Source organism: Limanda limanda, chromosome 3 (genome assembly GCF_963576545.1).
Source record: "Limanda limanda chromosome 3, fLimLim1.1, whole genome shotgun sequence".
Classification (NCBI taxonomy): domain Eukaryota; kingdom Metazoa; phylum Chordata; class Actinopteri; order Pleuronectiformes; family Pleuronectidae; genus Limanda; species Limanda limanda.
The window spans coordinates 14967811-14980458 of NC_083638.1; the positions used below are offsets into that span (position 1 = coordinate 14967811).

At 42.0% G+C, this 12648-nt stretch overlaps 1 protein-coding gene across 4 annotated transcripts in view; it reads left to right on the plus strand.

Moving 5' to 3' along the window:
• The window catches only part of zgc:158464 (uncharacterized protein LOC791139 homolog), a 98624-nt gene that overhangs the window by 8526 nt on the left and 77450 nt on the right, over window positions 1-12648 (plus strand). For all 4 annotated transcript variants that reach the window (XM_061068093.1, XM_061068096.1, XM_061068094.1 and 1 more), the window contains exon 2: window positions 12314-12446. In XM_061068093.1, the coding sequence (XP_060924076.1) occupies window positions 12314-12446 (133 nt within the window). The remainder of the gene's footprint in view (window positions 1-12313; window positions 12447-12648) is intronic.

The window sequence follows — 12648 nt, forward strand, 5'->3', positions numbered from 1 at the left end:
TTTCTTTCCATGTCAGACCTTTTTTATACTCACTGTTTGTCTCACTGTCATTGAGAAAAAGGAGCGCCGCAGTGCATTCCTGTGACCTGTACAGGAATCCTGGAAGGGCACTGTGAAAGGGAGGAAGGAGCTCTCTGGTGCACAGCCTTCTAGTGTGTGCACGTTTAGGCCCCACCTCTCCATGAAACAGGATGAAGTCATCCGGTGGATATGCTGGACTGGAAGCCATAATGTAATGCTTATTCAATTGAGCACAGAGAGGTTTGGCTCTTCATCAAGATATCATTCTGGTGACAGTACAAATCGTGTTACATTTACATCACAGCCCTTCAGTACAGCCTCACTGAGTGGAATCACTAGTCATCATGGTTTGGTTTTTAAATACAACCATCCCACCACATGTGCCTGAAAGTTACTGGTCTTCGAAACGAGGGCCTTTGGCCATTGTTTGCTTATTTTCCTCCTCTCCTCCATCTGGGAGCCTTCTCTGCAATTTAAAGGGTCCCGATGGAGTCTGTTGTGTTCAGTGCTTGCTTTTTCTAGCCGTGCACCGGAACATCAGTCACATGATTCCACCAGGTTACAATTAGCCTGCAGACGAGTGCTGCAGCTCTGGCCAATAGGGAGTTGTAGACACATGGCTCTGTTTTGTTAAATTACTGTGTATGTATGTGTGTTGCTGAGTCTAGAATGAGGATGGGGTTAGGGGGTCCGGACGGGCATCGCAGATTGTAACACACAGATTGAAAAAGAAACAAATTCAGGTTGTAAGGGTTGAAAGATGGTATCTGATGCACAAGCTCAGTTTTTCCAAGTTACAAATATGCATGGCGTGCCGTCCACACTGCCCCCAGTTGAGGCTAAAACGTATTAGCCTCAGCTACCAGTGTAGAACACAACATGGATGATGAATTACAAGCTTTGCTGACCTGCTGTCTTTGCTAGTTGTTGTGCAGTTAAATTCTGCATTTTATAATGATACAACTGTTACATATGTAGGAGATAAGCTATTACGAGTAGTTACGTGAGTGGTCACCTGATCTGCGTCAAAAGACTCGTGTGGAGTTTTCAAATGAAAATATAGTAGAATGTATTGATGTAGCCTTAATTCACTCAATTGACACAACCTGTTCCCTCCCTCAGAGATGTTTTCAAATCTACCAACTTCGAAATCCTTAAACTGTTTCCTGTAAAACACTAAAACCAAATACTTAATTTTGCATTGAAATATAGTAGAGGTCACAGAGAGCAGCCAGACTTCCACCACACTAATAGAGCTGTGATCCGAGTGCCCACCTGGAAGATGAACATTCCTCCAGTGGGATTCCAGACTCTCATTCCATGCATTTTTCTGAATGAGAAATGGATCCACTAAATAACTATGAACCTGTTGTAATGTTGCTCGGAACTTTTTACTCCTTTGCAACTGAAGTTAAAAATCAGTTGTTATTGTAATGGGTGCCTGGAGAGAGAAGTAAGAGAAGAAGCCAGTGTCTGCAGTCGGAAAATAAGGAATGGCTTGGTTGTTCCAGGATTAAGGAAGTGCTCCCTTCCTGACAGGAAGTGTTTACAACTTGGTGACATTCCCTTTTTAACTTGACAAGTCTGTGCTTGCCCTGCTGTGTGGGCCGGGTGTCCTGGCTGCTGCTTGCTAAAATACAACCAGGGTTAATGTTCTCAGCTGTTTGGATTAGGCAATCTAAATGTCAGAAATAGGGACAAATGGTGACGGCACATGGCGGCTGAGGGCTCTTTTGTGGCAGCAGACCAGGGGATTGTCCGTCATCCCGCTGAATATAGCCTCTCTCACATGTTGTTGTTCTGCTCAGAGAGGTGGGAAGCCACGTAGCATTGGCAGTGCGTCGGGACTCCACCCTGCGCGCTCGCCCTATTGTCATTTCAGGCGATACGCAGGGACCACAGTGTGTCCTCACCACACGGAGGCTATCTGAGGCCACAGAGCTTCCAGCCTCAATGAGGACATGCTCACATCAAAAATCTCTTGCTTTGTTTACAGCCAAACTGCGGCTTGTTTTTTCTCCCTGCTCCATAAACCACTGCCCCGAAATCAAAGCCTTCCATCCCAGTGGATCTCATCGTGTTGTTTCTTGAAGCCCTACTTTCCTAATTATGTCAGTTTTTATCTTTATAGAAGCCATAAAAAACAATACTGTGTTTGTCTGGGCATTGTATGAGAAACATGGGGAGTGAACTGCATGTATGTGAAGGTTTGGTAGACAGTCAAATTATTGAAACGATTGTCAAATAAAAAATTGAATCCTTTTTCCCAACTGTTGAGGCCAAAAATCGTCCGTTCTCACGGGAACGGATTATCGTATTTCATAATATCCCAACATTCCACTGTATAGCACCTGAATTGTTCTCAAGTCTTGTACTGCACCACTAACTGTATGTAGCAGAAAACTGCCAATAACTCTGTCACACAGGGACGGGGGCAGGGGAAGGAAATTGGATTTCGTCAAGCGTGTCGCCAAGTACTTAATCTTGAATATCTGTCACACATTAAGAGCACCTTGGTAGGGTGCAACCCACAGGCTCCACTCTCTTCTCCACTGGAGGTCTTAAGTGGCTGTTTGGAGTGTGTTTCAATGAAGGAGGTCCTTCGGGACAAGTCAGGGTGCTTTTTTCTTGCTTCACTGCCTTGGGTGCTCGAGAATGATGCATTCATTCATCAGGAGACGAGGGCAGCCGGAGAAAGAATTTATTGAAACGTGAGGTTACACATTTAAAGGCTTAAAGCAGCTTACCCAGTAGATGATTTATTTAAGTATAAAAAGGAATATCTGAGTGGCATACGTGTATAGTTTTTTTCCCAAGCAGTTTCTTTGAGGTACCTCAGTGACACTATAATTTACACATCTACCTATATCCTCAAACTGAGGGGTGATATCAGGGCATGACTTTATCCCATTAAGTTAAAAAAAACAGTAGGACTCAAGATCTTACGGAGCAGTAAAAATAATTATACTATAAATCAAATAATGTGCAAGAAGACATTTAAATACAAAAATACACTAACTGACTGATTATGAAATAACTTAATAAGTGTATAAACAAACAATAATTTACAAAATAATAGTATTTTACACAATAATAGTATTATACACAATAATATATATATTTTTTAAACTGATAAATATTTATTGGAGTTGAGACTTTATTAAAACTTTTGTTCAATGTGAACATAAGAAAAAAATGCAACAACGTGATTACTATAACTATTCTAGTTTACTACAGGAACTATTTGATGGGAATCTGTGGAGAAGAATATTGATTGAGAATATTTATTATTGGTATGAGAGAAGCAACCAATCTGACTTTGATGTCTCTGGATAGGATGATGCTCAGCTTCTTGTAGCAAAAGAGAAATCACATCGAAAATGTGATGTCAACCATATATATCCGACAGCTGCCTGTGGTCTCTGGAGTTAACATGATGCTGTCACGAGTCTATGACGGACGATTTAATCGAATCTACCAGCTGCGGTTTCAGCAGGTGTTTGTTTGCACTGATATAAAGACTTAATGTAAGAGACAGATTTGATGATGAATGAAGATTTATAGGAAGAAAGACACCTGCCGTCATAGAAAATGACAGGATTATACATTTCATATTTCTTGCTGGTCTCCATGTTTTTTTAAAGTATTTAAGAAGTTTATTGTGATAGAGTTTTAGGACAGGAATATCATTATTCTACAGATTGCCTGATATGAACGAGCAATGATAAGGATCACTAGAGATCAAATGTCAGTATTGATTTCGACCCTTTTCCCATGTGTGAAGGTGTGCAAATCATACACACCTTATTGGTGACTGTTTGCATGTAACTCATCCTTACACCTGGGGATTATGTAGGTGTGTTTTACTTCCATTTCCTGCAGATCTTTATCTCACTGTAATGTGGTGCATAGTGTCAGTGTTGCTGCATCTGGAAGCGTTCCCATGCAAACCATCATCAACAACACGCTAAATTACTTTTCACCAAAAGGAGCGGCTTCGGCATGGCTGTCGTGCGAAAGCTGCCCCACACGGGCAAAGAACGCTGAGATCTAAAGAACCAACATTTAATGTGGTCTGTATCTCAAAGTGTGGGGGTGTGTAGTAAATACGTCGACAGGCAGAAGTGAAGCTGCTCTTTAAACAGCACAGATGTCTGGAAGGTACAACACATGTGAAACTGATGGCAGAGCACAGTGACGTTCAAATGGGGATGATTCCCCAAAGGATTATCAAAGCAACTCACGATATTGACAATATCTCAATCCTTGGGAAGTTTAACAAATAATAATAATAATTTAGTGATGAATTATGCTCAGAATACAACAGAATTCTGGATTATGAAGACAGATGATGATTTCATTGATGGTCAAAGAGCCCAATAATCAATGATCATTTATAATGCATGATTCTTTCCATTTGTGTTTTACATTATTATCATCATTTGTAGAAGCAGGATTGAAATAAAGTAAAATTCAAAAATAGAGTTGAATTCAATTTGGTCCATGTCTGCATCTTCCACATTCAGCTACTGTTATTCCCAGATATACGTGCATGCGGACACACACACACACACACACACACACACACACACACACACACACACACACACACACACACACACACACACACACACACACACACACACACACACACACATACACACACACACACGGTTAGAGCGTACGCATCTCTTGATTGATTTATATTAGTTTATGAAGTGTGTGAAGAGGTATGGGCATGTTTTTATCATGTTTTTTAATTTTTTTATTCACATGGATGAATTTGGCGCGCTCACCGACACTGAACTGCCCCTCTTGAATAATTGTCCAATTAGATTCAAAGCAAAGCAAATGAATATACCTTTGAACAAACCAAATAAAAGAAAGTGAAGCGTTCTTCACGTGGGCACAGAGCGCAGCGGCTTGTGACTGATGGTGAAAAAGCGTCTCCACAGCAAATATAATAATTTGATCAGCTTCCCCTGCAGACTCCCTAAGTGGGCCTTTAGAGGGGGCACATCCCTCCTCCGAGCTCAGCGAGAGGCAGAACGCTCACGCAGCAACCGTGTTTCTGTGGAAACATTTCAATAAAGTTTCATTAACGTCAAGTCTGTAGGGTTGCAAATTTACTCCTGCGCTGTCTCTCCTTTACAGGCAAAACCAGTTTTCCATCTGCCTAATCTGTTTCTGGAGGTATAGAAGCCAGTAAGGCTCCGTCTTCACATGGGGGTTTCAATGAATTGTAACTACATTTGCACGTTCGCTTCTTAGAAACACGAAACGCATCTTATTGATAGTAAGTGCATTACGTCAACAGAGAGGCCGTGATCATCTCTGCTCTGATAGATTGCCTGGAGGGATCGTTTCTTGCCAGGATGTCTTTCTGGAAAACTCCAGCCGAGTTAGCTTCAGATGACTGCGCCGCACACAAGGCATTCATCCTGTGTTTATAGACAAGGATTCGGTGGAGGAGCTATCAGCAGAGACACCTCAAGGAGCCGCAGCTTGCTGAGCTTTGCTTTCACAGGAACAGTTGAAAATGTTTCCATCCAGGAGGACTAAATTGTCATACTTTATGCATGACAGCTCTCATCTAAAGAAAGATAAAAAACAGTATCCGCACATCTTTTTGTCTCCTCTCCCCTCCCTTTCTCTCCTGACAACAGCGGCGTGTTTACTTTTTTTGTTACACCGAGGAACAAAAGCGCACCAGCAGCAAAAAAAGTCTTTTGAAATGCCTTGATGCAATTGAGCCGCTAAGCACTGAGTTGCATTAGGTTATCAGTGGTTGAAATCCCTTGTGGCGTGAGACATAAATCACACACGCCAGTCCTCCTTTTCTCCCTCCTCCGTCATTCTACAGCCTGCTGACTTTTCTGCCAGTCTCGGAGGGGCTTTAACCTTGACTAGCCCCTGACGCATTCGATCCTTCCCGAACCAGCCGTGACATTAATATCATGTTCCTGTCTGCACTCATTCAGCAGGGGAGAGACTAGTTTGGTATTTTCATCCATGAATATGTCTGAAAGTGTTTATCTGGTTGTCACACGGGAAAATAATCAGCCTGCGGTTACACTGCACTGGCTTGTGATTGTTTATGCATCTGAAATGCAAACACTGGACATGTGGCTAAAGTGCAGACGGAGAGAAATGTAGCAGCCTATTTTCTAATTGCTATAATCAAAATCCCTGTCCACATCAAATTTCTACCAATGCATTTTCCTCAGAGTTTTATTCTTTCGCTTTTGATTATCTGATTAGCTGTCCAGACACATTCTCTCTCCATTTGGAATGCAGAAAGAGAACTGAAGCCTGCATTTTCTCATTTCTAATGGAAGCCCTATCGAATTGTAATCCTAGAAGCTCGAGCACCGTCAAACAATGAGCCAAAGTGGCAGGTGCCTGCTATAGTCTCCCTCCTTTCCTAATGTTCCCCCTCTGTTCCCACTGATTTGAAATCTGCTTTGTCGCCTGAGAGCCGCATGGCATTTCAAGAACTCTGATGCAAGCTGCCAGAGCTCTGGCAGGTGTAAGACGTGGCCAACCTGGGATCTGAGCTGTGGAATGAGAGTAATTGAGTGAGTTCTCGCTCTGTGCTGCAGACCAGTAAAGGACCCAGCTCCCAGCGCGAGGACAAGGCCCCTAAGCCTGTGATGTGGCTTTGTGAGATTCATATAGGTTTACATCACAGCTTAGCACAGACCCTGATTTATTGAGGCACGCAGCACAGCAGTCTTATGCTGAGGGGGGTGGAATTTTACTTTCCCGACAAGTGTGGCTTGGCTGCAGTCCTGACACACCCTGGCATGCCACAAGGCAGATGGTGTGTCCCCAGGCGTCGCCACTGTTCTCTAGCACCCCTCTCCTCACCCACCACCCCGTGCTTCTCCTGCTGTCGAGTAGTCATAAGTGCAGTGGGACTGTAGGGACACATTGTAACAATTTTGAAATATCCACCCCATCCACCACCAATACATGAACTATAGGCTGCAGGGGCTGAGTGATGGCACCATATAGAGGTAGTCAGTTAATCTAAGACTACATCAATACCACTAGTTTTTCATTTGAAAATGTTGTTTTCAAATAAGTGTTTTTGCTCTGTATTAGTTCTGATCCCTTTTTTATTATAACACACTTGATTATGCAAATCATGCCATACCACGTGTACTCATTTACACTGAGCATGCATGTGCCTGTGTAAGTAGAAAGAATTTGGTTGCTAGTTGCAGAATAATAGCAGATTGCTGGGAAATCGGCTTTCTATGTATGTATCATTGTAAAATACAGAATTTAACTGCACGACAGCTGTTAGCAAAGACTACAGGGTCAGCAACCCTTGTAATTGTCCGTGTTGTGTTGTACACTGGCAGCTGAGGCCAATGCCTGTTGATCTGTCTTCTTAAAGGGGGTCATGTGATACGAGCCTGACAAATCACAGAGTCTTGGTCTAGGACTCAATTAGCAAGCAGTTGCGAGTGTCTACATCATTGTTGTCAAACATCTCTGTTTCTGCCAGTTCAGACTAAAAGGCAGCCCCGGAGGTTCCTACTAACTACAATGGAGGCAGCAGTGTCTCTGATCTTCTCTGTTTTAGCGGAGCAGAGTTGATACGTTTTCAAAAAAACCCCCAGTGGTATGGATGTAGCTGAAATAGTCCATGGTTCAAGTTCCTTTAAGCCTGAGAAGCATATGTCTATGTTAATGGGATTGTTTCTGCTAATGTGGCATCAGAATACTGTTTCACACATTACCGGTTTGTAAATGTATGAATGTGACACTGGACAGAGTTGGTAATGACCATTAGGCTCTGAACCCTATTTATTACTGTCCTTCATGGAGACCTTATTTAGTCCCACATTTCCTCATAATTCAAAATGAAAGTGAAATAGCAAAGAGAAACTTCAATCTTCCACAACCAACTTCTTTTTGTTTCACTTTTATTCAATGATAGTCTAGAAACTGGTTGTCATCATTCATCAGCTTCTGATTGAGAGGGGTTGTTGCCTGGCGCTCCTTACTGGTAATACAAACATGAGTCAGGTGCTGTAAAAGAGCTTTACTGCTCAGCTTGGAGTTAAATATTTATATTTCATATTTATAGCAATGTTTTTATTGACTGTAGGTCGATTTTAATAGTAATTTTTAACTGAATGTTTTAGATACAGTATTAAAAGAGATATTAAGAAGCTTGAACGTGGAAAGTATATTTAGAAGGGAAGTAAAACCAAGACATTTTTTACTATTCCTGTTTGCGTTAAGAGAACTATAATTAGACTTTACTTGAACCAAATTTAGAATTTCTTTATGAAAGTGTAAAGGGTATTGGAGCACTCATATTGGAGTAACACATTTCCAAGTGAAGTGTTTTGCCTTTTTTTCCCCTTGTGGGCGGATGAAAGTGTTGCGTTTGAATCTTCCATGATTGCATTATTCCAAGACATCATTGAATCTAATGCTATCATGAGTTTTTATCACACACCCTGTCCTATATTTATACTGCGTTATGTCAACAGGAAAGCAAACGATGAGGTCATGAGTTTTGAATGGCTCCACGCTTACAGTAACTTCCTTAAACATGCTCAAACATCCTCTAGCTAATGATGAAGGTGTATGAAGTGCTAAGGTGGGAGAAGTTTAAGGTGTGAGCTCGGCTTAAAAGTCACTATGGACAAAGATAGCAGCTGTGTTCTGCCTGCAGGAATTTTTCGGTTCCAGGGAAATCTTTTGACCAATTACAAAATGTCCTGTTAGGGGGCTAGTACTTAACTATAGTACACACAACTTTGGGATGGGGTTTGCATCAGTGAAGATGGCTGATAATTGGTCAAATGGGAATTTTGTATCAGTTTGCCAATCTCTGAAAATGCTTGTAAAATTAGTTTTCTATCATTAAGGCTAGCACTTCATGATATTTTGCTGCTTCGTCACTATTGCTCATCTAATTTGCAAATCAATTTACTTACATAGCATCTGCCGCCCACCCTGTTAGACGGGAGTGGAACAGCTTGTTCTATCCATCAGTTGTTCTAACGTCAGCCAGCTAATTTGCCTTATCTCCCATTGTCTTTCGACAGCTATATAAACACAGGGGAACAGCTGTCTGTAGGAACCTTTTAGTTCCTTGAAACATTTTCCTGCGACTAAAAGTTCTACAGATCTTTGGTTGAAACGCAGCTCTTAACTATTTTTGTCAACTGAAGCTGCGGAAGAGAATGTGAGGTTCTGCAGCTAACAGCTAACAAATGTCATATCACATGGGTGTTCTTTGGTCTCAAACTTGGACCCACTCTGCTGCAGTATGTGGTCCTCACTCACTGGCCTTCATCCCTCCCATTTAGGTGATTCATATGTTTTTTTTAGTGAGGTTACTTATTTTTAGGTCCGGGCTGTTTTGCAGTGATGGACCTGAGGTGGGTTTGGCACATAACGCTATGATTACAGATGGCTGCGTTTCCATGCAACAAGGTGTGAGATGGTTATGATAATGGGGCTGCGATGCATAATTTGGGGTCTCTGTTGCTGAGAAGATGTTGCTTGTCAGAATGGCTGAATTTTAATCAAGCTTGTGAGTGAAATATGTACATTTGTTTGTGGCACGTAAAACAAACTAGAACAATGTTTGGATTGGATTTATCCCCCTGCTTGAGCACACAGAAGCAAAACATCTGAGGAACCCATAATTATGCTGTGGCAGAAAAAAAAGGTCCTGGTTATTTTCCCCAAAACAGATGGAGAGGGAATATTGAAGAAGACGGATTTAACACACAGTAACGGCTCAGAAACACATCCGCTGCACTTACTTCCTTTGCTGTTATTGCCTAATCCTTGTATAGTGCAGATGATCTGTGCAGGAATATACCTGCCAGCACTTCTCCGTCACTAAGCAGCTTACACAGTATACCTCATGAACTTCTCAGAATGTTACGCTTGAAGACTTTTCTTTAAAATTTATGACTCCATTAAATGACACTTGACCTTGATCTGTAAAAATGTTGGTGCTTTCCCAGCTGAAAAGAAATCCCAGAGTTGGACGGGTATATACATTCTGCTTGCTTCCCTAAGGCTGTGTGTGTGTGTGTGTGTGTGTGTGTGTCTCACTCTCAAGGGTGGCCTGCATATGTAGTTTACCTCATGGAAGTGTGTCTCTGTGGCAAAGGTGGACAGTGGTTGTTCCCAGGATCGGTGGCACACCTCTGGTCTGCCCCGCCTGCCCGGCCCCATCCACCAGATGAGTGATGAGCTTGTCTGTAATGAGACTAAATCCCTTCCTGCTCCGCGTGACTCATAGGGTGTAGTGCCAATGCCTGTCATGTACGTGTTTACATGCTCACTGAGGTGTAAGCCTTAGCGTTTCCTTGCCTGGTTTTAATCTTTGAAACTCTTTGGCAGGATCAGACTTTCAGGAACCTCAACAGAGGAGAAGACCTTTTTCTGACAGCTGGCCCGAACCCCTCTACTCACACCCCCTCATTACATCCAATGTCCAAGAGGACAGATGGCTCAGATGGGAGTTTAGATCTTTACGTTTGATGTGGCGTCCTGGTAGATGAAGCAAACATTTCAGGGAAACAAATGTCACCCCAAGGCAGTATAGCCTCGGACTGTTGCTCCGCTCCCTTAAGGTTTGGGCAGTATTTCTGGGTCTCAGGACATCCACCTAATTGCCATCCACTGCACAAAATACTCGGCAAAAGAGCAAGACTGCAATTATCCGGGGCTCACTGCCAGCTCGGCATAAATCTGCTAAATTGTTTGTCTTTAGAAAAGTTAAGAAAGTCGTGGGCCTTGTTTCCTCTACTTTTGAAATATAGGCCTGTCACTGGGCTATCGTATAATTAGGCCGACCAGCAGTCGCAGAGAGCGAGCTGTAAGGCTAAAAGCTGAGGCTTTGTGGTGTACTGAGGCACACAGAGGTGGGGTGGTATTTATGTATTTCTTTATCTCCTGACCTGCCCTGCTGCATATCACTTGGTCCTGCCCCGGTCTGCAGCAGCATCGCTCATACAACTCTCCTGACACATGTTGTAGTGTTCAACAGAGCAGCTAAATGAATTACCCACCTTGCTATTTCACTTTTTCCCTCCCAACAGCTATGAAACAGGTGTACATTTTTTTTATCCCGACTATAGTGACCAAAATCTTCATAACATTTATTGGTATTTTGGCTGTATTGTTATAATTTGCTGAACATGTTCAACAAGTACTGCTACACACTTTATTATCAACCAAAATACTAATATAGCACCATATTACACCATATCAAATTTGCAACATTAACATCGAAGAAGGAATGCTTAAGTAAAAACTAGTCTGACTGACTAAACACCAGGCGATTTACTGAGCTTCAGACTAATACAAATAATGATGTCACTTACGCCATCTTCACTCATCAGTCAGATCTGGACATTCTCTGGAGTTTGTTTTTTACGTGCATCAACAGTGACTCTACTTGTATACCACCTCTACCTCATCCATTCAATCCTTTGTATTCTTCTTGTTTTGTTTTGTGTTCATTGTGTGTCATCGACACGCCCAATTGATTGAGGTGAATCCCGCGGAGGATCTCCTGCTGTGTTCTCACATGAGCTCATTTCGCAGTATTTACTAGGGAAACTCTGGAGGAAGTCCGGAGCACCTCACTCTGACATTTGCGTCCTCACATACAGCCCCTGTGGATAATGTCAGGAGATTATTTAGAGTTAAGTGCAGAAAGTCTGAAAGCAGCTAAAGTCACGCTGGAAAATTCAACAGAAAAAGGAAATACATTTGTGTTGTCCTACTGCAACAGCCCCCACTGGCCCTGCCTTTCTCTGCCATGTTTTAAAAAGCAAATGCATATTACTTACTGTGTCTGTGTCGTGGAGACAGTATCAATCACAACACAACAGTAATTAAGGATTTAAACTATACAATTTACCATTTTTAATTTTATCATGATAAATAGATAGATAGATAGAAAGAGCACTTTATTCATCCCCGAAGGGAAATTAAGTTGTCATAGCAGCCGGTATATTTGAATACAATAAAATACAATACAATAGAATAAAATAAAAAATATTGAGGTAGAAAGAATAAAAAACAGAAGCACAAGATAAAATAAAATAAAATAGGTAGATAAGGTGCAGTGGCAAGATGATGTTAATAGTACTGATGATATGATGGTAATGTTATTGTTAGACAGTATATAAGAATAGTACAGTATAGTATATAATATAACATAATAAACTGTGACGCAGATAACTGTTTTATCCCTACTAACATCTCACCTTTCCTTTTTATTTATCTCCCACAGCTCATTATCCTTGAAGACTATGCGGACCCTTTCGATGCTGAGCAGGCGGGTGGCACACAGACCACCACGGAGAAAGTGACAACCGAGAATGACGGCTACATGGAGCCGTACGAGGCCCAGAAGATGATGGCAGGTAGATCAATCGCCTCTTTGCTTCCTGAGTTTTCTTGTTTTTGTGTCACACAGCTGCCTCTACCTCTCTAACCGTCACACCTGTCACTGAGGGATTTGTACCTTTGCGGTTTCTTCGGGTTGTATATCTTGGAGGAATGTTAATTAATATGAAATGTGATTTTTGCCCGATGTTTCTATGCTGTTTCTAATGAGGAGGCTCC